We start from the raw sequence: 24,123 nt of genomic DNA on the forward strand, positions 1-24,123 counted from the left end.
AGCTATTTGTGCAGTTGTACAGTTTAAAGTTATTCTGTGCACTTAAAGAAATAACTTCAAAAGGATATTTATGCCATGCCTTCTCTTTTGATTTTGATATTTTTTTGTTATGTCAAAACAAAACCCATTTCCTGATATGAATAAAAAAGCAAAGAGCCTTTTAAATGTTACGAAAGAAATATATACTGTTTATTGTCTTTCTGGTCATTGTTATATTCTTTTTTACTATTAATTGCTTGTTAAAATTTTTGCCTCAGACTGATATTGAAATCATACATAAGGAAGAAGTTGCAGATCTCATCTACAAGGAACTCGAACACCTTCCTGATGTTTATAAATATCCACAAGCACAAGGTAATCATATTTACGAATCCATTAGAAACATTGGAAATCAACAATTTCATGCTGGAACCTTGAGAAGTCTTTGGAAAGAATCTAATTCTTGGATTTTATCTAACACAATAACGAACATATCTAGTCCTAATTTGGGCAGGATCTTAAAAGCACTGAGCACAGCTAGAATTACAAGTGCAGACATAGATACAAGAGGGACACAGCTCAAATTATTATTAACTTTAACTGTAAGATTGTTACGATTAGTAAGATATTTTAGATTGATTAATAGTTTTTAGGGTGACCAGCAAATTGTCTTTAAGCCTAAATGGTATAATAAAGAAAAAATTATTGAAGGCCCTGTTTATGCAGGCAAGGATCGATATCAGTCTGAAATAATAGGTTTTTATTTATCCATTTTACTTCAAAAACCTTTGGTGCCAATGTCTGCAGAGAGGATATTATCATTAAAGTATGATATACTACCTGTTGCCACAAAAAGACTCTTAAACACTAGTTTTGATCGAAATAATAGAACTTGTATATATGGAAAATGCTTTTATTGTAAAAAAGAAGATCCAATATGTGATGATGAAAATGACAAATTAACGGGTGCTGTAATATTTAACATTAATAAATCCTTTAAAAGTTATAGATCTCCATGGCAAAGGACTTATAAAAAAGGTAAACAAGCAGAATGGGAGGAAAGCAATAACTATTGCCAGTAAGAATCAAGAGCCATAATTAATTTTTTATTATTTCTTCTTTTTTTTTAGGTCACTTCAAACCAAGCTAACAAAAAACCGCCTTCTAGATTTGATTGATACTTCAATATTTGATTTTTTAATACAAAACGGTGACCGTCATCATTATGAGATTCTAAGTGATAAAGTTATATGGGTTGACAATGGTAAAGGTCTAGGAAACCCATATATTCAGTTTATAGATATTCTAGCACCATTATATCAGTGCTGTATGTGAGTATCTACTTAAATTTAGATAGTGATATAGATAAAGTAAGTTTAATTATTATATTTTCTTTTAATAGGATCCGAGACAAAATGTTTAAAAGTTTACTAAATTTAAGTGGGGGTCAATTATCAAGAAAATTAAAATTAATGCCTCAAATTGATAATTTTTTAACAAGTGAGCATTTAAAGTCTATGGAAGAGAGGCTTATGTTGATATTTGCAGCTATTGAATATTGTAAAACCAAGATTAAGATAAAAAGTATTAATTAACTATTAAATATTTCCAATAAATTTGTTTTAATAATGTATTATTCATTTTGTATTTTTTTGTATATACCTATAGTCATTTTATATAAGTTTACAATAAAACTCTTATCTACTTGCTATTTTTACTGATATCAGAGACACATTAAATTCTTTTTCTTATTAAATTTATTTTAAACTTGTTGAAGCCTGGCGCATCCGCCACGACATCAGGAAAAAAATACTTTTTATTTTTTTTTATTTAAATGAAAAACAAAAAATCCGGCGACAACAGTTTTTAGAAGAGCCAATTAGCTATCTTTTAGTAAAAAAGCAACTTTCTAGAGCAAGTCGTTACTTCAGTAGAGATGACACAGATAAACATTAGCATTTTATATATTGTAGACTAGTTGAAGCCTGGCGCATCCGCCACGACATCAGGAAAAGAATACTTTTTATTTTTTTTTTAATTCAACGAAAAACAAAAAATCCGGCGACAACAGTTTTCAGAAGAGCCAATTAGCTATCTTTTAGTAAAAATGCAACTTTCTAGAGCAAGTCGTTACTTCAGTAGAGATGACACAGATAAACATTAGCATTTTATATATTGTAGCTGTGATTGTAGACTAGTTGAAGCCTGGCGCATCCGCCACGACATCAGGAAAAAAATACTTTTTATTTTTTTTTTAATTCAATGAAAAACAAAAAATCCGGCGACAACAGTTTTCAGAAGAGCCAATTAGCTATCTTTTAGTAAAAAGCAACTTTCTAGAGCAAGTCGTTACTTCAGTAGAGATGACACAGATAAACATTAGCATTTTATATATTACTAGTTGAAGCCTGGCGCATCCGCCACGACATCAGGAAAAAAATACTTTTTATTTTTTTTTAATTAAATGAAAATCAAAAAATCCGGCGACGACAGTTTTTAGAAGAGCCAATTAGCTATCTTTTAGTAAAAAAAGCAACTTTCTAGAGCAAGTCGTTACTTCAGTAGAGACGACACAGATAAACATTAGCATTTTATATATGTAGACTAGTTGAAGCCTGGCACATCCGCCACGACATCAGCAAAAAAATACTTTTTATTTTTTTTTTAATTAAATGAAAATCAAAAAATCCGGCGACGACAGTTTTTAGAAGAGCCAATTAGCTATCTTTTAGTAAAAAAAGCAACTTTCTAGAGCAAGTCGTTACTTCAGTAGAGACGACACAGATAAACATTAGCATTTTATATATGTAGACTAGTTGAAGCCTGGCACATCCGCCACGACATCAGCAAAAAAATACTTTTTATTTTTTTTTTAATTAAATGAAAATCAAAAAATCCGGCGACGACAGTTTTTAGAAGAGCCAATTAGCCATCTTTTAGTAAAAAAGCAACTTTCTAGAGCAAGTCGTTACTTCAGTAGAGACGACACAGATAAACATTAGCATTTTATATATGTAGACTAGTTGAAGCCTGGCACATCCGCCACGACATCAGGAAAAAAATACTTTTTATTTTTTTTTTAATTAAATGAAAATCAAAAAATACGGCGACGACAGTTTTTAGAAGAGCCAATTAGCTATCTTTTAGTAAAAAAAGCAACTTTCTACAGCAAGTCGTTACTTCAGTAGAGACGACACAGATAAACATTAGCATTTTATATATGTAGACGCGTGTAGATGTAGATATAGTTAAAAGAACTTAATTTTTTTCTTTACACAAAATAGTCAGAACAAAATATTCGTTCTCTCTACTTTGTAACTGTGTTTGTAACTTTTGAAAAACAAGGATAAGAAATGCTCAAGGATATGTTATTTCTAGTTTACAGCGTTTTCAGATGGAGCGGAGCGTCCGCGACTTCGGCGAGCAAGTACATATCATGAGTTAATATGAACGATTTCACATGGGTCGCGTATGCTCCGTCCGAATGAGCTATATTGAAAAAAACATCCGCGTGGACGGTCCGCTCCATTTGAAAGCGCTGTTATTATTTTATGTCTTTAACTGCAAAGAAAAAAAATACTTCTCTTTTTCTGTTTTGCGTGAACCGTTATATACATATTTGATATCAGAATAAAAAGATCTTTAAAAAAAACTTAAAAATATACAGGATGGTCCATTAAAAAACTGTGAAGTTATACAGGGTGTCCCAGAAATAAGTGCATGTAATTTAAGGGGTAGTAGATCTCGATAAAAGAAACATATTTTCTCTTTATCGTTTTTCAAATAAGTTCAAAATAACGGAGTTATTTTACTTTGAAAATTTCCAAAAAACACTTTTTGCTAAAATTTTGAGAACCACTGGATCTTTTCTGGATTTTCTTTCTTGTAAATTTAATCTACTACCTGTTGCCATATTGTCGATAAATTATGTTTTTTGACTAAAAACTAAAAAAAATCCAATTTTTTTTTCAAAAAATTCCGAATTAAGGTTTTTTTTGCGCGAAAGAAACCTCATAGGCGTCTTTCTGGGGTTGAACTATACTCTCAGTTAAAATACTTGCACTTATTTCTGGGACACCCCGTATAATATATAACTCTTTGATCGTCTTCTATTTATTTTTATATCACTTTCTGGTGGTTCAGGTAAAACCTTACGACATACATATAAAGCTCTTTACTACCTGAAATAGTAGATAAACCTCAGTATCACACTTAAATCAAATAATATTCTAAATAATCATTAAATGTTGCTGAAAACTCTGTATTTGGTCATAGAGAAAAGTGTATTTGTTTTTTTTGTTACTTTTTTAGGGTGATAGCGGATAAAAACATACTATGTGCACAGGTATGTGTATTGATTTTTTTGTTGGTGAGACAATATGATTAACACCGTATGCATTCTTAAATTCTAGCTTAGTTTATTTTATAAAAATATACTTTTGTATATCGCGCTCTTTAAATTGTCTAATTTCCGGAAGTTTTCTGTCATATTCAATTCCTCATTCTGTCCTTTTCAAATAATTTTTGATCGTTTATTTGAGTTTATTCTAGCATTTTTATCCTTTGATTTCCCATATTATCTTCTGGTGTTGTAAAAAGCGTATACATTATTTTTATTTTTAATTATGGAATGTGTATGCTCCTACATATGCTTATTGATGGTATGCTGATGGTATGTATAACAGATTTGATTTTTTCAGTCTTTGTGAATAATTACATATTTTTTATTTTTTAAAATAACTCCTTTTCATAATTATACGTTTATTAACAATCACACAAGGCTTAGTTCTTTTAGAGATTCACAAAAACTTTTCCGTTACAGAAAACATTTCGTACGTCCCTGTACTCTGTAACGTAACCTCATTTTATTCTCTCTTTTATAACCTTACTTATTCTTTTCTGTGAACCATACTGTGAACCCTTGCCTTCATCATTAAAAATTAATTTATTATAAAAATGATTTTCAGAAATAATTATACAACATATAAAAACATGATTCTATCTTATAGAAGTATTTTTCAGCGCGAAGTCATTAGATGTCAACCAAAATTACTCTTACAAACATACCAGCAAAGTTTAACAGATAGTTTACCAGTTATTATGAAAAGGAAAGGCAATTCTCTAAATCTAGTCGATGTATTAAATAGAGTGAATAATACTAATACAGAATCAAAATGTTTGACTGTCGAAGAACTGATAAAGGAATATGGGAATTCTGGAAACATTACGCAAGAAATAAAGAGAGTACTAAAGCACGAATTCAAATTAGACATTGAAATAGAAAAAACCTTTACATATTCCAAGCATATATGGTTATGTAAATTAAATCTGGGTAGTTTTACTAAAGAAATTTTTGAAGGTGTAGGTGTTACAAAACAAACGGCAGAGCTTAATAGTCGACTGGCTGCTTTATTATGGTTAAAACAATTATGTCCTGTACGCAAAGTTCAACCTAACATTTTAGTTCAAATACATGAAAATAATAGAATTGTGGAACTTTTTAATGGATCTAATGGTAAATCAATACTACCAAACGATAATCAAAAACTATCTGGAAGAAAAGTTGAATCCACAGGAATAAGTAAAATGTTAGAAGATATTGTTATTCAGAATAATCTGAACTCAGTATCTGATGTAAATGGTCAGAATTATTGTACAAATAAATTAATTAAGGAACCTTTTAAATTAGAGACAGTACAAACTAAAGAGAAAAAAAAGAAATCTAAAAGGAAGAATAGTACTAGTGGAAAGAAAAAGATTTCAAGTGATCTAGCTGCAAGTAGTCAAAGTTGTAAATCTCTTGTAAAACCAACCACTTCTGTATCAAATATACAGAAAAGACTGCACAGTATTAAAGTTAGTGGAAGTAGCAAAGAGTGTTATAATGAAAATAGTTCATTACTTTTAGAACCAAAAATTTTAGAGGATATAATTGACTCTTCAAATGTAGATCAACTTACACCTAAACCGTCAGATTGTAAACATATTATTTTAAGAAATGTTACAAAAACATCAGATATTAATTTCAGAGATATTTACAAAAAATATCCATACCCAAAAGATACCTTACATAAATTTTATGATATATTGGTAAGTGATTTACGGAATAAATCGTTACAATTGTCAAGTTCATGCAAAATAACTGGTAGTAGTAATGAAGTAGAATGGGTTTTTACTTATAACTTAAAGTGGCCAGAGAATGTAAAGGTGACTGTTCATCATCCTAGGAAAAAACAAGCAAGTTTATATGCTGCACTCAGGTCCCTAGCTTTCATCAATGAATCTGGTTTAGACATCAGTCGTAAAGGGAGACCATTAATCAACAGAAATGATGTTGCAAGTTATTTTGCTAAACCAGATATTTCAGCATCAATACTGAATATAGGGAGTTGTAATAAAAGTATATCTTCTGAGCAGACTTCTGTTTTAAATACACAAAAAAGGATGTACAGTGTCAAAACAAGGGAAGATAGTAAAGAGAGTAGCAATGAAAAAGAATCAGTACTTATAGAACCAAAAAAAGTAGAAGTTAATATCAAAGCTTCAAATAATGAACAACAAATTGATAGTAACAATAATGATAGGAATGGTACTCCGAATATTAATTTACATTCCTTACCAAAGTCTTCAGAATGCAGACATATAACAGTGAAAAATATTACTCCTGAATTATCCACTCTCAAAGAAATTTATAAAAAATACCCACTCCCAAAACAAACCTTATGTAATTTTTTCCAATCTTTGTCGACTGAGTTAAAAAATCCATCTCTAATATTATCCACATCTTACAGAAGAATTGGTAGTGGCAAGAATGAGGATTGTATTTTTACTTATAACTTAAAATGGCCAGAGAATGTGAAAGTTAGTGTTCAGCACGCTAGCAAAAAACAGGCCAGTTTATATTCTGCTCTGAAGTCTTTAGCTTACCTCCTTGAAACTGGTAAAATCACACCTGATGGGAAGCCTTTAATCTACACTAATGATGAGATAAAAAAGTTGGTACAAAAAAAGGATAAAACGCTCAATATAAAAATTGAAAGTCTCCAAAAAATGCAAGAGATTAATCAGGTCTTCCAAACTTATATTAGACCCCTTATTGCAAATGTTGATTACAATTATGATGGAAAAATTTCCGATTTAGCAGATGACTCTGATGATTTAGATGTTCATTTGAGGAGAAATCCAAAATATATTTCAGGAGAAGCATATATGGCGAAAGAAAAAAATCATTTACCAGTCTCAGATTTTAAGTAATTAAACAGTTCTTGTATGCAATATCTAAGTAGGTAAAATTATTTAAATTTTAGGGAACAGTTTATGGATTTAATTAAATCTAATAACTGTGTAATAGTTAAAGGACAGCCTGGTTGTGGTAAATCTACAAGAATACCTCAGTATGTTTTAGAATCCTGGGCCAAGGATTCAGACGATAATGATTTGTGTCGAATAGCAGTAACTCAGCCAAGAAGAATAGCTGCAATTTCACTGTCGGAGAGGGTTTCAGATGAAAGGGACGAAATGGTAAAGTTTTTGAATTTCAGATTTAATAATACTCTAATTAGATATGGTCAAATGTAGGTAATCAAGCTTTATTAATATTTTTTAAATTTTAACACTAGACCCCGTTTCCCTTAGTCGACGCGGTGTCGATTCGACGGTCGAGCATTCCGTTTACTCTGGAACCGACTTCGTGTGGACATTTGTGTCGACGTCTACCTACCCGAGATGCACACTCGCACGTTCGACCATTTTTTGGTCAGGTTAAGGTGCGATTTCCTAGCGACGCGAAGTCAGGCGCCTGCGTCTCGACGCACACTTGGTTCGTCTTTTGAGCGTATGTGACTAAACCTGTATATCAATAAAAGTAATGTATCGCTTTAGGCTAAGAACATAGTCGAGCGACGAGGCTAGCGGCAAGTAAGCAGCGCGACATTGCGACAAAACAAACCTGTGAAGACAAGTACGTGTGAACATAGTAAAGCGATCTGCTGCGATCATCGGTTAGATCGAGCGGTGAGATCGATTCAAATAATTTTGTTTTCGTCGCTCTGTCGCGCTGTAGAAAATGATGTAAGAAAGATTTTATGGGATCAGAAAGATAGTAATCACCATAACCAGTACATTTTAGATAACTTATGAGATGAAGTGGCAACAAATTTTCGTAATAGTTATAAAACTTGCCATACCCTCTCCGGTTTTAGAAAATTTCATGTACACTACATCTTCTGGTTTGTTGGTTTCAAATCAACCAAATGTTTGCGAAACTACTAATAATAATAGCTTCCGTATATAGCGTTTAACGCGTTGGGAGTAGCAAGGTATAGCTTGCTATGCTAGAGCCGTTCAGTATACAGGGAAGATAATGTGGCTAGTACTACGCTTCAACCGGGTACGCTTCTTCTAGTCACTCTAAAAAACCTTGCCCTTAAATTTTAAAGCGTCGCCCGTCGGTATTCCAGTGCCGGACCTTGGCACAGCAGATGCTCTATGGTTTCTTCTTCCTCTCCGCATTCTCTGCAGTAGTCGTCGCTGGAAATCTTCCATCTCACGAAGTGAGTGGAGGTTTTCGTGGGGCAGTTTCCAGTGATATACAATTATGCTCTAATAGTTTTGTCTTTTCGCTATCTACCACTGGCTACTGTCTTCGAGCTGTAGCCCAGTCCTCACAGTGTTGCCACTCTCTTGCTGCTTGGCCTTGATGGTAGTTTCTATAGCTTCCTTCAGTGTGTTGATCGTCACAAGTCACAAGTGGTGGGTCATCTGCGACGGCCTCTCCCCTGGCCCCCTCTTTGGCAAGTCTGTCCGCTTCTTGGTTGCTTGGTTGTCCGCTTCGTGGTTCACATTGCTGTGGCCTGGCAGCACAGAGTAAATGTTTCAGCATCCTAACAAGCAATGCCTGACCTAACATAACTGGCCGCTTCCTTTATAGCGTAAATCTCTGCTTGTAGAACATTACAGCTATCCGATAGCATTTCACCGAAGATCGTCGGATGTTTAGTTCCTCTGAGAAGATGCCGATACCTGCGCCTCCTGACGTTACAGAAGCATCTGTGTAGACTGCTATCTCTTGAGTATTCATTACTTGCTTCTTGGTTGCTGTTATTGGTTTTCTGGTCTAGCAGATGTGGACTCGTGTTCGCCATGATTATTTCTACCATTGGCAAAATCCTCGAGTGACCGTAGTTGATCTGGTTCCACAGATTGGATTCCCTTAATTTTAGGGGAATCCAATCTCTGGAACCTCTTCTAATCTTAATAAAGACCAAACTTTTCAAGTTGCTGTGCCGCACTGCGCCCCTTATTGTAAACGGTAGGTCGATACAGTGTGAACAGCACTGTGGAACAGCAGCATTTATATACATGGGGTGATAGGCATAAGCTCACGGTAAAGCCGGTCCTACACGATGTATCCAACGTTGGAAGCAACATTTGGCACAGTTTTCGACAATGTTATACAATACTCATAATTGGCAAGTCTGTCTCCCACACGATGTGGCGAATGTCCATGTGTCCAACGGTGGAAGGTGTTTGCCACATCGTGTAGGACCGGCTTAATCTTGCGTCATATCAAAGTTTAGAGAATTTATAATTCTGTAAACTTTGGTCATGCTGTTGAACTATTCAAATATACAGAACTATTCGTCCACTCGCGTCGAATGTAAAGTCGCTGTGTGAACGGGGTCTTAATAACGAACCGTTTTTGACCAATAAAATATTTTCTAAAGTATCTTTTCTCACTGCTATTAAGTTACGCTATTAAAAGTGGACCACTTTGTATAAAGCTCTATTATTTTAGGTAGGCGATATTGTGGGTTACCAAGTACGTCTAAAATCACAGTTTATACCGAAAACTGGAAGAATATTATATTGCACTACCGGCATTTTGCTCAGACGTCTTCAAAGTGATCCTAATTTATCCACATTTTCTCATGTTATTTTGGATGAAGCTCACGAAAGAGATTTGAACACAGACTTACTAATGAATTTATTAAAAAGGGCATTACAGGAAAATGACAAATTAAAAGTGATAGTGATGAGCGCAACTATAGATGCTGAAACATTTTCGCAGTATTTTAATGGGGCACCGATCTTTGAAGTGCCTGGATTTGCTTATCCTGTCCAACAAAATTATCTGGATAGCAGTAAATTCAATAATAGTAAAACATTGAATATGTGCAAAGGTGAAATTCCAAATGTGGTCCATGACGAAATAGCTAAGGTAAGTTCCCCATCTACACAACGTTTTACCTGTGAGTCTTACCTCTCCAATTGAAACTTATCAAGTAAAATGGAGATCAACGCGTCTCATCGCGCGATCATCACCCAGATCAACGCGATAAGGCGGGAGCGGCGAGGCGCGGCGCGGCAGCGGGAACGACGCGGGATCGAAATATTATGGCGAGGTATGATAGCATTCAGACCAAGACGGTCTGCCCCTCAATGAAAAGCGGGATTGCAGCGTTTTATTTTCTTGGCGCAGTATGCACAATTTTCTCGCGTCGCTTCGTTCCCGCGAGTTAGAACTGTAAAATTAGTGGTAAAAAGTACTTAATTTGCAGCTGCGGCGTTAGCATATGAAATTCTCCATAAGTTCTTCGGTAAATGTTAATATCATGAACCATTTTTTTTCGTTTCTGAAAACAATTTTTTTTTTCTAAAAATAACTACGATATGTCAAACCATGAGCGCCGACTTTTATAAAACCTCGTGGGTGCTCATCATATCAGGGTAAAAAATGTAACCAGTTTTCAGATTGTTACATTTGTTTTATTTATTACACTTTTTTATGACTAAAGAATACAAGGCATGTAACGCCCATATACAGGCTGCAGCAGAATTTGTGATGTTAGACGCCATTATTTTGTAAAAAATGTCTATATCTATGTGGCGGATTCATCTCTCCAAAAAAATCCTTTATGGGTATTTCGCCACTGCACTGCAAGAAAATATACAAAATAAAATAGTTATTTTTTAGACATTGCTTGTCAGAAGTTATAAAACTTCTTGTTAGAACGTCAGCGGTTTCTTGTAGACGTATCTGTTTTAAAAAAAGTAAAGTGTTCTCGAATAGTTGAATTTAAATATTTTAAATAGTTTTTTTTCTTTATTTTTTGTATTTTTTTTGCTTCCGACGACGGAAAGAGATAAACTTTCCGAAACGTTAAGCATTTTTTTCTTTGTTAGGTAAATTTGTAACTGTAAACATAACTTCTGACAAGCAGTGTCCGTTTAGGTTTAACGCAGAAGTGTTTACAAAAAATAACTATTTTATTTTGTAGATTTTCTTTCAGTGCAGTGGCGAAATACCCATAAAGGATTTTTTTGGAGCCATTTTTTTGGTTGTAACGAATGAGTCATCAACTGGTCATCAGCGGCAATTAGCGATTTTTAATAGTTTGTAGTTTTTTTATAATTTCCTGCTCTAATCATAAAGAATTTTCACTTCGTTCTGATTAGAGCAAGAAATTTTACTATCATAGGATTTAACCCCTTATTGCCGTGCAGAGTTTATTCAAGTTGTAGGGACCAGTTAGACCTACTATAATATTTGAAAATCCTAAAATTAAGAAATTGGCGCTTATCACGTTTTTCACCTGCACCCTTCAAATGAAATTTAAACTAGTGATGCCAACTCGTGAGATATTTCCCAATTCGTGGGAAATTTCGAGATCCAAAGAGAAAACGGAAATTTTGACTCAAAACGCCATATTCTTGGGAAATTCTAAAGTTCATGTATTATTCGTAAAAAATAGTTATTGTATACGCATTCAGCAAACTGAGTAAATTGAACCTTTTATAATGATAAAAGATACCTTTCTTTGAAAACCTCGAAGTTCAATTTTTGGCAAAAATTATATTTATAGCCCTCAATTATTATATTTAAGACCTCATAGTAATCTTTGTCATAATCTACTGTAAGACAAAATCGAATTATTTTGATTATTTCTCTATCTGGACTATTTTTTATTCGCAATTAATAGGAATAGAGCTCACTTAAAAAAGCTTTTTGTTTCTCCTGTGATAACAGGTTTTTGGCAAGGACTTTGGGTACTTACGAGGTTTTCAAAGAAAGGTATCATAAAGCATTATGGCAACTAAATACATCTAAATCTCTCACTCGGTAAAAATAAAATTTCGCGCATCGCCTATCGCGGTTCTAATACTTGTATTTCTTTATTCTACTACTTGCTGCGCTACGCAGCAAGTAGGCCCCCTAGGTGGCTATAGTCTTGGATGTCGTTTGTAGAAATCTTCCCTGGCCAAAAATAATCAAAAAGTCTAATAAATATGTGTCCGCGATGTCTTCGATTTTTAGATATATTTTTCAATAGAATCTATGATAATGTAATTATTGGAGTGAACATTTGTCTCTCTCTCCAGAATTTTTTAAGAATACCGAATTCGAATCTAGTCACATGTCTTTCTACTCCTTTGAACAATCACAACTTCTTAGTTTGGGCCTGTATATCTAATATAAATAATACTCCTTTAATTTTTACGTTAAAAAGGCAACTAGCGTCTAACCGGCACGGTATCACTGCTTGCAGCGTTGCCAGTTTTCACCATTTTGACCATTACGTTTTTAAAGAAGAAAAGACAAAAGACATGAAGATTACGATATTTACGAAAAAAACGATTTTAGATTAATTTTTGCATCTAGCCGGACCGTGAAACTTTACAACACGCAGTTCCGCATGCGCGATTACGATAATCGGTCGGGTATTTCACACGCCTACGGCGTATTTTGATTGCTATTTTCCTTTGAATAAGAAGACTAAGGAAGGAGCATAATGCTATCCATGTATTCATGCATGGTGGGCGGAAAAAGCTCTCTAGGGTAGGGATCCTTGACAGTTCTATTTAACGATTCATTTGACACATTTGAATTTGATTTGAAATGTTGTGGATTTGTCAGTCTTTACGGAGCTTATTTTATGTTATTTATTATTTATTCTACTACTGATAGTTCTATAAAGGTAGTAAATCTAGATGGAAATTGTGGCAGAACTTAAATTAACAGTGACATTATCGCGATTTATCAAAAAAGACTCTAAAATAGTTGGTTGTGTAGCGTGCGGTAGATCTTGGCAAAAATTGAGTGAAATAATGGAACAACTTTTCGCTAGTAAGTAACTATATAATATACATAACTATAGTAAACCGATCATTTATGAAATTCACTTAAATTAACTAAATCATATATTTTCTTGCATTTTAGCTTTTATTTACTACTTGTCAAAGATCAGATGTCAAAGAATTTTGATACGTTAATTTGACTTACCTTCAGTAGCGTATCGGATGTTAGTGTTAATAAATACTTATTATAACTTATCTATTTTTATTAGAATTATATATTTTTATAACAATTTTAATAACTACCAACATTTATTCACAACGTAAAATAAAATAACAAATTATTGAGTCTACCCCACATCTACCCTACATCATAGTTTTACATTTTTTAAATAAAATTAGAACGGCACTGATAAACCGGAATTTAAGTCGGCCATATTTGAGGCCCATCGCGGTGCACCTAAGATTTTTGATATGCTCCTTCCTTAGTCTTCTTATTCAAAGCTATTTTCCGATACCTGTAAATAAATAAAAACAGCTGTAAAAAAAATAAAAAGTTCTATATTTATGGGACACAAACCTGGGACCTCTCGATCCCGAAGCCACGGCCTTACCAATTGAGTCACAGCTGCTTATGTAGAAAGGCTATAGCTAGGTATTACTTACTTTCCGCCGTTCATAACGTAATAATAAGTACCATCTGAAAACAGCGCTAAAATTTCCAATGGTTTATACGTCATCCACGCCGCTGTGATACAGATGCTCAGTTTAGATGCTTTTAAAAAGGCATACCTATTAAAAGTTACAATCGTTTTTTGGATATATTTGGATTTGAAAAAGTTTCGATGCATATGATGCTTTATTACAAAATTTTTGAGTTTTTTGTCCATTATGCATTCATACACCGATATTTATCGAAAATAATAAATTTAAACGCATCTTGGTACAAAAGATTTGGTGTCAAGGGGGTAACATTTTTAGATTAAACGGAAGGCCTTGCAGACACATTTATACCGGGTATTGCATCGTCGAGCGGGACATAGGAAATCCCATGTAAATTTTAATGGGGCCAATTATTGGTTTCCCTAATTATTTTAGAGAATAATTCTATTTAGGTTTATTGAAGAGCACTAAAACCCACATTCAAAAGAATAACTTTAGATATTTTTGATTAGCCCGTTTACGAGTTATCGCCGATTTCTTTTTAAATATTTCTCCTTTCTTATGGCCCTGTATACTTATGAGCACCAGTCAATAACCGTCAAATGAAGTTGTCATTTCAGAAATGTATCTATTTAATGCTTTATTATTATTATTAAAAACTCATACCTACATCGAAAATATTAGCCATGAATTACACTACCGAAGAAAAAGTATTGATGATTAAATGGTATTATCAAGGAAATAGTTATCAAAAGGTGTCGGACATGTTTGCTGCTCTGTATCCGAATAGACCGATACCTGGAAAATCTACAATCGCAAGGAATATCCAGAGATTTGAGACCAAAGGTACCCTAATAAATAACTGCAGATGTGAAGCAAGGCAGGAACAAAGAGAAGATGCAAGAAATGATACCGACTTGGAAGTTTTATTGTGCGTGGAAGAGAACGATGGAAAGATCAGCACAAGGAAACTTGAGGATGAAATAGGAATAGATCACACTACAGCGTTTCGAATTTTGAAACGACATAAATACTATTCCTTCAAATATGAAAAGCACCAAGAGCTACGAGATGGGGACGAAATACGGCGGCAGGCGTTTTGTTTTGATATGATGGAAAGAGCAAACACGGATAGGGAATTTTTAAAAAACATATGTTTCACTGAAGAATGCACGTTTACCTTAAATAATGAACCCAATGTTCAAAATTATCGATATTGGAACAAAGAAAACCAACACAGGTTTGTCGAAACAAGGACGCAATATCCACAGAAACTAAATGTTTGGGCAGGGATATTCAGGCACTATATTATCGGGCCATTATTTCTTACGCGAAATTTAAATGCAGAATATTATTTGGAACTACTCGAAAATCATATTTTACCTGCCGCTAGGGAAAATATTTAGACAATAGTTTTAACGGAAACGTTATTGGCCTAAATCATACAGAAAATTGGCCAGCAGGGTCTCCTGATATTTCGCCAAATGATTTCTTTCTCTGGGGCCATTTAAAAAACAGGATATACAAGGATAAAAAATACCCAAATCTAGACGAGTTAAAAAATGCTATTTCTGCCGAATGCAACAGAATTTCAGTTTACCAACTAGTGAATATAGGAAGAGAATTTTATGATCGCCTGGGTTATTGTCTAGCAGTCGATGGAGGAATATTTGAACATCTTAAATCCTAAAGTTCTAACAATTTAATAGTACCTAAATTAATAAGTTATTGAATATTGTAATAATACTATAATTAACCTTGTAATTGATTACTTTATTTTACTTTAATTCATATTAATTTGTATTTATAAATACATCTTTAAGATTTCCGATGTAGGAATGAGTTTTCAATAATAATAAAGCACTAAATAGGTAAATTTCTTTTGACAGTTATCTTTTACCTTGACTGGTGCTCATAAGTAAATACAGGGCCATAAGAAGGGAGAAATATTTAAAAAGAAATCGGCGATAACTCGTAAACGAGCTAATCAAAAATATCTAAAGTTATTCTTTTGAATGTGGGTTTTAGTGCTCTTCAATAAACCTAAATAGAATTATTCTCTAAAATAATTAGGGAAACCAATAATTGACCCCATTAAAATTTACATGGGATTTCCTATGTCCCGTCCGACGATGCAATACCCGGTATAGACTTTTACGTTTATTTTATGGTCCTGAATACTAAAGGATTGATATGACCCTGTATGTAATTGATACAACCGTGGGTTAAAAAAGACTTTCATTTTTAACTGACAGGTAAAATGTTATGTGTAGGCTTGCAAGTTTAGTGTAAGTTATGATCATTGTAAACTTTCTTTAGGTGATAACATTTATTCATGAAAATAAACCGGAAGGTGCTATACTGGTATTTTTACCTGGCTGGGAGGATTTATCTAAAGTAGAAAAAATGCTAAGTTCTCTGAGAAATGCAACGGTGCATATATTACATTCGAAATTAAAAGATTCAGAGCAGTATAAAATCTTTTCGAAACCTCCGCGTGGAATAAGAAAAATAATATTGTCTACGAACATTGCGGAGACTTCTATAACCATAGATGACGTGGTGTATGTAGTCGATTCCGGAATACATAAAGATCAAGTATTTGATAATGAAAAAGGTAAAGTATGTATACTTGGATATTTATCTCATTCGACACGGAGTATTGTAGTCACAGATGTTTAGAAATTGTTAGTGATGGGATCGTTGGAGGACTATTAAAGCTACAATCTAAAATTATTTTCAAGCGGTACAGTTTGTCCCGAATAAAGAAAAAATATGAGTTGTATTTTTTAAATCGAACACCCTGTATATTATTACATTTTTAGTTTCTACGATTAAAATAAAGGTTTATCACACTTTAATCTTACCGTTTTTGAAATATTTACGATTTTGTGAAAATACAGTAACAATAATTTTAATGCTTTATTTATCTAGGTGTATTTTAAGGTTTTAAAATCAAATATTGTACTGAAGTTTTTCTATTTACCTAAATGTTGTGTTACAATAATAAAAATAATACTACCTTATACAGAGTGTAAAAAATATTTTAGATAATTACTAGCTTTAAACGGTAATAACTTGTTTAATTTAAATGGAACACTCTGTATATTTTACGAGAATCAATTGCATAATTTAATTGTCTATCAAATTGTATTATACCATTTGTATCTATCTCTTCAAGCTTTCGTAGTAAATGCATGTGCTTATAATTTAGACTTCGATTATCAATATACCCATGAAATATTGACATTTAAGATTATTTGTATTAAGATGTAACAAATTTTCAGAGAGTACAGATACTAATATTGTCTATATAGTTCGCTTATTGCATTAAAAAATTAAAAAAAAAATGTTTTAATGTACCAACTGTAAAAGACGACCAATTAATATGATTTCAGTATTCGCTATTCGCACTACATTAATTGACTGTTTGCATTGAATAATTGCTCCAAATACTAGAAAAACTGAATTTTATATGCAGTATGTGTATTTTTGTTTTATTAACATCTTATATATTTTATTTAATTTTTTGATGAATGCTTATTTATAACAACAGAAACGTTCACATTCATAACTTATTATTATATTGATTTCTGATTCAAATCCACATTTATTTAGAATAATTTATCACGTTTAAGTATATAATTAGTTAATATTTGAGTGTAAATAATAGTGGTATATTTAATTGGTATTGGTATACTCTTACAAAGATTTAAATATCTCTCTATACGCAGAAATGATATATAGATATAGAGAAATGATGCATTAAAACTGTTACTGCATTTTCACAAAATCGTAAAAATTTCAAACACGGTAAGATTAAAGTGTGGTAAACCTTAATCATATTTACCTTTATTTTAATCGTAGAAACTAAAAATGTAATAATATACAGGGTGTTCCATTTAAAAAAATACTGCTTTGATATTTTTTCTTCATTTGGGACACTGTACCTTTTGAAAATAATTTTAAATTATAGCTTTAGCAGTCTTTCAACTATTGCATCTCACAATTGCTAAAAATCCAATCATTTGGCCACAATACTCCGTGTCGAATGAGGTGAATAACCTTGTATAGGGTTTTTCACACAGTAAATATATTTTTGAATCTAATTTAGATACAAAACCAATATGGATTGGTTAAATTAATTATTATACAGGCTAATATGATAAAATATTGTTTTAGGGATAAGTGTGATAGATAAAGAATGGATATCCAAAGCCAGTGTGCGACAAAGATCAGGCAGAGCTGGAAGATGTGCGCCGGGAGAATCCTATCATATGTATACCGAAGAAAAATTTCAAACCTTTCAAGATTACAGTACACCAAAAATATTAAGTAAGTTCAAAGCAATTCAAAAAACGTTACAGTTAGTTTGATTTTAATATAATTTTTTAAACTTTTATAGATAGTTCATTGACAAAAGTTATACTTGATTCTAAAACGATTTCTGATATGTCCGCATGCGATTTTATGAATAGTCTGATAACCCCACCCGAAAAACAGGCTGTTGAAAGAGCAGTTGAAGAGTTAAAACAATTAGAATTATTGGACGATAATGAAAAATTGACTCCACTTGGTAGAACACTAGCTAATTTCCAACTTGAACCAAATTTGGCTAAGGTAAGTCTTTAGTGCTAATAAAAAATACCATTATTCATTGTTATTTCAAAGGTTACTCTGATACGTTTTTTTTGGTTCTGTGACTGGTATTGAATCAATATTATTTTCAGACCATGGTGAATAGTGTTATTTTTAAGTGTACAACGCCTATAGTTGATATCGTTACCTTATTTTCATCAGAAACGGAAATGTTTGGATCACTGACTTTAATGGATAAAGAGTCAATTAAAAGAGAGAAGGAAAGCTATTCTAAAAGTTCAGATCACTTAGCATTGATGAAAATATATGAAAAATGGCTAGAGTTTTTTGAAGAGGATGGTCTACGTGCTGCAAAAACATTTTGCCAAAGAATGAATTTGGTACACCATAAAATGGAATTCATAAACAGTAAGAATATGATAGTATTATATAATTATTATTATAATGTTTATTTTTTATTGATGTAACCAAAGGCATCTGGGAAAAGGCCGATTTACCATCCCCCTGCTCCTACTTCTAATCTGTGACGTTAGACGAAAAAACATTAAAAATATAAAAACCGCTAATAAACAGGGGCAAACTGGAAAATTATTAATTTTATTTTTTCACGCTGTTTTTTTGCTGTATTTTTTTGCGGACGAAAAGTTATTACCCTTTAAACAAGTTAAAAACATATGTAGGTAACTCCTATAGAAGTAAGTGTCATACTGACATTAAAGTCAAATTTCTCATATCAAGAAAAGTCTCCAAACACCAATGACTAAAGAATATAAGGGCATGTAACGCCCATATACGGGCTGCAGCAGAATTTGTGACCTTAGACGCCATTTTTTTGATTGCGTCAAATGAGTCATCATGCAGCGACAATTTTAGCGATTTTTAATAGTTTGTGTATACTGAACTTTGTATAAACTTTATTAGAATGGCGATTAGTTGTTCAGCTTTCAAGTGTAAAAGCCGCAGCGATAAGAAAGAGCCAGGAGTTACGTTTCATATGCAAATAAACAGTCCGCTCCACCTTTTTAGCATTTTCTTAGTTTTCTTATTGAATTCGATAATTATTTTTCTGATATTATATGTACTTGATGTGTGCTATATGTCGATACTAGTTTTGTACCTTTTGTTAACATTTTAATACGTTTTTTTCGTAATTAATTAGTATGATACCACCGTATACACTATAGGCGTAGTCAAAACAATTATCAAAAAATATAAATATCTCTTCAAAAAGCTAAGTTAAGAAAAATATGGCGGCACTGTTTGGTGACATCGTAACAATTTGCTCTCGGGTGTTATTTGTCCTTGAATTATTTAGTCATTGCTAGGCACCAATTTTCATCTAAATATCGATGATATTTCAGGAATTATTTGGAAAACCCCGAAATAAAAATGAAATTTCTACACCCTGTATCACCGATACGAAGTATTTTAGGACATATATTGATATAAACTTTTTAACTTATTTATATTTGCTGAATATGCTGCCGAAGTTTTCTGAATACAGTTCGGTCCACCTCGTATAATTATTAATAATTACTAGCATAAGTTAGTCAATACTAAGATTAACTAACTTGAGACTACTAAAAGTTTTATATTAGAGATCAACATCGTGGGTTGAACCTAACTAAGCTAGAAGATGGTAGCTCGAAGAAAATATATTGAACTTTAATATGTGAAAATTTTATGGTGCCTAGTTTTTCGTGCCAATCATTGTCTTATATTACAATGTTCTTTGTTCTTTTGATGTAAATATTAGTAGGTTTATAAATATTTGAAAAGGTGCGAAATTTCTAAACTCTGTCATATTATTAAAAACAAAATTCATGAAGTCTCTAACACCGCCCCGTCAAATTTCATTATATCTCCATAGAACCTTGTTAAGGCAAAATTAAATTGGATGTAACCATATTTAAATTTTTTAAATATATTGGCACCTAGTGGTGGAAGTAAATTTGTGAAATTGGGTTCTGTTGAATAAAAAGATGAAGGAAGGATTATATAAACAAAATTAGCATGATCGCCATAATATGACTGATTTAATTGTGGTGTATGAATGGCGTTCTATTTTATTTTAACGCGTAAAATTATAATATATATCCTCTATAATCCTCGTTCATTTACTTATTTTGTTTTACATAGGGTCAATTAATGTTATTAGTTATTAAAATTGTTAAAAAATATATTTCTAAAATAAGTTAATATAAGTAATAAAAAACACGTGATACGCGCGCGCGCTACTGGAACAACCTAGTGAAACTGATGTATCTTTTTTTTATTTATAAGTACAGAGTAGGTAAATAAAAAATGCAAGTTTAGAAATATAATTAGTTAGCCTAAATGTACCGTATGATCGAAAAAAAAACGGCGTCAAGTTAGCGTGGAAATGAACATCAATGACATTTCCCATATAATTTTACATATAAAATTACAGCGTTCTTCATTTCATAGTCATCGCTGACGCCATTTTTTTTTGATCATACGGTATTTTATAATTCACTGATTCATTTTCATTTTTTTTTATCTGGGAACAATGGAATTATTTTTTAAATCTCTCAAATTCACAATATTCTCGCTCTAACTCTTCCAAGTCCTGATACAATCTTTACATATATTTGTATACATTGTATAAAACCAATTATAAAATATGCAAGGAGTAATATAAAAGAAACTCAGATTTGTCCAACAAATCCGCAAAAATTCCAATGGGTCGTCAAATAAAATTGACAGAAGGTGGTATTTCCATCACATCATCACTTCCGCCTCTAATGTATGAGTAAAAAATATAAAAATTGTATTAGAATCCTTCCTTGGCCTTTTTATTCTGTAGTTAAAGCTTTGGTTAAAGTTAACATATTGAAACGTAACCTGTTGATGACCACAACGCTAATTTAGTAATTCTCTTATTTTAGAGTTGAAAGACATACATTATGGATATTTACGTAACGGATTATATAATTCAGTTCCTTTATCAGATGAATTCTCAGATAATGACGAATTAATTAAAGCTGTTCTTTATTCAGGAACAGGGAATGTTTTAATCCACAGGAATTGGGATATTCTAAAAAATCGTTTGAAAAGTAACGTTAACGTCTTACTTACTAGGTATATTATCTATAATCTATTTTTTTCTTTATATAATTTTGTATTATTTTATTTGCAGACATAATCATAAGGCGACTATAACTTCAGATAGTGTAAACCATAGAAGACGTGATTTTCCCTCAGATTTTTTGGTATACATTAACGAAACTAGGTCTAACATTAGAAGAGTTTCGACAGTTAGGGAATGCAGTTTAATTCCACCAATTTCAGTTTTGTTATTTAATAACAACAAATTAGAGATAACTCCCGTAAGCTGAAATTAATGAATTTTTTAATTTTTAATGTGTTTCTTTCTAGGTTCAGACCAGTGCTGATCAGGAAGTACCGGAGAATTTAGTATATGTCAGTATTAAGAATACAAATCTTAAATTTCTGCTGGACAAAGAGTAAGAACGTATTTATTATCCCAAATAAAAAATGTTTTATTTTTTATTATGCTTTTAGGAAAGCAGACATATTATGTGATTGTAAAAGTGCAATTGATTCTTCTTACAAATATTTGATACATCAGTTAACATATTCAGGAGATGATATACCTGAATTTCGTGCGTACTGGGACATTATTTTAGAAAACATTGATAGAATTTTGTCGAACGACTTGATTAAGTAGAATTATGTTTAAAAAATTGTTTTTCTAGAAGTTTTTTTTATAATTTGTTAAAGTGTTTCATACTTGTTATGTTTTTTCCTCCATGTATTATGTATTACTACTTGTACTGAGACTATATTTTGAAAATTAAAATTTTTCAAATAACTTACAAAATTAATTGTTTAAAAACCTGTTTTTCCAGGTATTTTTTATAATTCACTAGTGTTCAACTGTCGTTTTTTATTTAATAAAAAAAGTATAAAGATTCTTTAATAAAATACAAAATAATTTCTAAAAATATTTATTACATATGTTTATGTATTCAGAACTTTTTGAAACTTTTCTTTGAGCTACTGCTCTTTGTAACTTTTAGTACATTAAATCTAACTGTTTTTGAAAGTGGTCTGCATTCTCCAATCGTCACTACATCTCCAATTTCCACATCCCTAAAATAAAGACCCTTGTAAATATTTTTTCTATTATTAATTAAAAAATATATTACCTGAAGCATGGTGATAAATGTACTGACATATTACGATGTCTTTTCTCAAAACGATTATATTTCCTAATATAATGCAGGTAGTCACGACGGATAACAATTGTCCGTTGCATTTTCATTTTCTGTACCACACCAGTTAAGATTCGCCCACGGATTGAGACATTGCCAGTGAATGGACATTTCTTGTCAATATATGTACCATCAATAGCCTATTAAGTAATAATAGATATTATTTTTAATTGGTATGCAATAAATAAACAGAAATATATGCAAACATTCAAACTAATAAAACTTTGACAAATGAGACTGATTTTGCAAGTATTTCTGTAATAAAAATAAAATGTAAGTTTATCTTAAAAGAAAGTTCCAAAACCTAGTTTTAGTGTGGAAGGAAATATTAAGAAAATTGTGTAAGACCTGGTTAATGTATTTGATTACCATCACCATTACCATATTATAGTAAACATGCAAGTGACTACAGAAAGTACACCACCAAAATATACAATTCCTAAAATATCTTATATATAAAATAACCAAGTGACTAAGCTTAGATCCCAAATACCCTGCACCTTTTTAATGTAAAATTTAACAAACCTCCCGTGGTGTTTTAAACCCTAGCCCCACATTTCTTGATAACCGCAAAGACTTCTTTTTTTTGCCTAGTTTTCGGTTTTGAAAAACGGTGGGTTGCTTTTGGAACGCTTTTTCGGTCTAAAGGAACAAACAAAAAAATATTAGTATCAATAACATGTACCTCTCTTGGTGTTTTAAATCCTAATCCAACTTCTTTATGATAGCGTAAAGATTTCTTCTTCTTCGCTCCTGCGCCTTTTTTATGATTTAAAAATATAGTGGGTTGGCGTTGAAAAGCCCTTTCATTCTAGAAAATTGTTAAGTTTTATATTTCTTAGTTAATTGATGATTAAAACGACGGATTATGGACCACGTGTCTTAAAGTGCACGGGAATTTGTAACCTGTGGTACTCTAAATAATAACTCCTAAATAAAGAAATCATTACTGCTTGAATATATAAAAGAAAAAAAAAATAAAGAACGGTTATTAAAATACCTATTTTTTGGCAAATATTGAAAATATTAAATAAAAATATGAAATACTTACTTGATCCGCCATGTTGACAGTTTGAAAAGAACCCGCATCTGTCAAAATTGTCAAATGTCAAATGTTAACAATTGTTTGTCAAAATTATATATGATGAGTTGTTATATATGATGAGTAGCATTAAAAAAGGTTTAAACACAAATAGTTTCTTATAAAAATGTTTAAATAAGTCTAGGTAATATGAACGGTAAATAAATTTAGGGTAATGGTGTGGATCCGGTGGCTGACCTTGAAACGAGTTTTTGCTGCATATAGTCACAGACACTACGCATGCGCACATCTTCGATGTTGCCAGATTGCGAGTTATTTTGGAATTATTTTCAGTAGAAAACAAATATGTGCTTTTCAGTGTTTTTTTGTCAATATATACCGTATGATCGAAAAAACGGCGTCCAGTTGGCTGGGAAATGACGATTGAGGACATTTCCCATGTAAAATGACAGCGATCTTCATTTCATAGTCATCGGTGACGCTATTTTTTTTTATAGTATGCGGTAT

General features: G+C 32.1%; 3 protein-coding genes across 6 annotated transcripts; 2 read left to right on the top strand and 1 right to left on the bottom strand.

Moving 5' to 3' along the window:
* The first annotated feature begins 6 nt into the window (after positions 1-6).
* On the top strand, positions 7-1,613 carry LOC115881191 (glycosaminoglycan xylosylkinase homolog). The gene is made up of 4 exons (XM_030898598.1): positions 7-581; positions 633-1,057; positions 1,110-1,310; positions 1,382-1,613. Exons 1-4 carry the CDS (start codon positions 165-167, stop codon positions 1,572-1,574), a joined length of 1,236 nt encoding a protein of 411 aa, XP_030754458.1. The 5' UTR covers positions 7-164; the 3' UTR covers positions 1,575-1,613.
* A 2,460-nt stretch (positions 1,614-4,073) lies between these two features.
* LOC115881174 (ATP-dependent RNA helicase DHX30-like) lies at positions 4,074-22,238 on the top strand. 3 transcript variants are annotated; one of them, XM_030898566.1, is made up of 12 exons: positions 4,074-4,324; positions 5,002-7,229; positions 7,287-7,500; positions 9,776-10,198; positions 16,036-16,333; positions 17,899-18,051; positions 18,122-18,336; positions 18,447-18,723; positions 21,225-21,417; positions 21,476-21,665; positions 21,715-21,803; positions 21,862-22,238. In XM_030898566.1, exons 2-12 carry the CDS (start codon positions 5,080-5,082, stop codon positions 22,025-22,027), a joined length of 4,368 nt encoding a protein of 1,455 aa, XP_030754426.1. In that variant the 5' UTR covers positions 4,074-4,324; positions 5,002-5,079; the 3' UTR covers positions 22,028-22,238. The 3 variants fall into 3 exon arrangements, with proteins under 3 accessions (XP_030754426.1, XP_030754425.1, XP_030754424.1); XM_030898565.1 differs by lacking the exon at positions 4,074-4,324 and adding an exon at positions 4,373-4,651; XM_030898564.1 differs by lacking the exon at positions 4,074-4,324 and having other exon boundaries at positions 4,813-7,229.
* A 60-nt stretch (positions 22,239-22,298) lies between these two features.
* On the bottom strand, positions 22,299-23,674 carry LOC115881175 (40S ribosomal protein S11). 2 transcript variants are annotated; one of them, XM_030898568.1, is made up of 5 exons: positions 23,626-23,674; positions 23,260-23,385; positions 23,100-23,216; positions 22,509-22,714; positions 22,299-22,452 (listed from the first exon to the last, which is right to left on the bottom strand). In XM_030898568.1, exons 1-5 carry the CDS (start codon positions 23,635-23,637, stop codon positions 22,329-22,331), a joined length of 585 nt encoding a protein of 194 aa, XP_030754428.1. In that variant the 5' UTR covers positions 23,638-23,674; the 3' UTR covers positions 22,299-22,328. The 2 variants fall into 2 exon arrangements, with proteins under 2 accessions (XP_030754428.1, XP_030754427.1); XM_030898567.1 differs by lacking the exon at positions 23,100-23,216.
* Positions 23,675-24,123: the final 449 nt, after the last annotated feature.

This window comes from Sitophilus oryzae, unplaced genomic scaffold (genome assembly GCF_002938485.1).
Source record: "Sitophilus oryzae breed Bouriz unplaced genomic scaffold, Soryzae_2.0 scaffold_1701_pilon_pilon, whole genome shotgun sequence".
NCBI classification, from domain to species: Eukaryota; Metazoa; Arthropoda; class Insecta; order Coleoptera; family Curculionidae; genus Sitophilus; species Sitophilus oryzae.

Bases quoted from the DNA above. Each gene is read 5' to 3' on its own strand.
- LOC115881175 (XM_030898568.1), bottom strand. The intron at 23,217-23,259 runs GTACATGTTATT...TTGTTCCTTTAG, and splicing joins GATTTAAAACACCAAGAGAG to ACCGAAAAAGCGTTCCAAAA. The intron at 22,453-22,508 runs GTAATATATTTT...TCTTTATTTTAG, and splicing joins CATTTATCACCATGCTTCAG to GGATGTGGAAATTGGAGATG.
- LOC115881174 (XM_030898564.1), top strand. From the start codon at position 4,936: ATGATTTTCAGAAATAATTATACAACATATAAAAACATGATTCTATCT. The intron at 16,334-17,898 runs GTAAAGTATGTA...ATATTGTTTTAG, and splicing joins AGTATTTGATAATGAAAAAG to GGATAAGTGTGATAGATAAA. The intron at 18,052-18,121 runs GTAAGTTCAAAG...AAACTTTTATAG, and splicing joins CAGTACACCAAAAATATTAA to ATAGTTCATTGACAAAAGTT.
- LOC115881191 (XM_030898598.1), top strand. From the start codon at position 165: ATGTTACGAAAGAAATATATACTGTTTATTGTCTTTCTGGTCATTGTT. The intron at 582-632 runs GTAAGATTGTTA...AATAGTTTTTAG, and splicing joins AATTATTATTAACTTTAACT to GGTGACCAGCAAATTGTCTT. The intron at 1,058-1,109 runs GTAAGAATCAAG...CTTTTTTTTTAG, and splicing joins GAAAGCAATAACTATTGCCA to GTCACTTCAAACCAAGCTAA.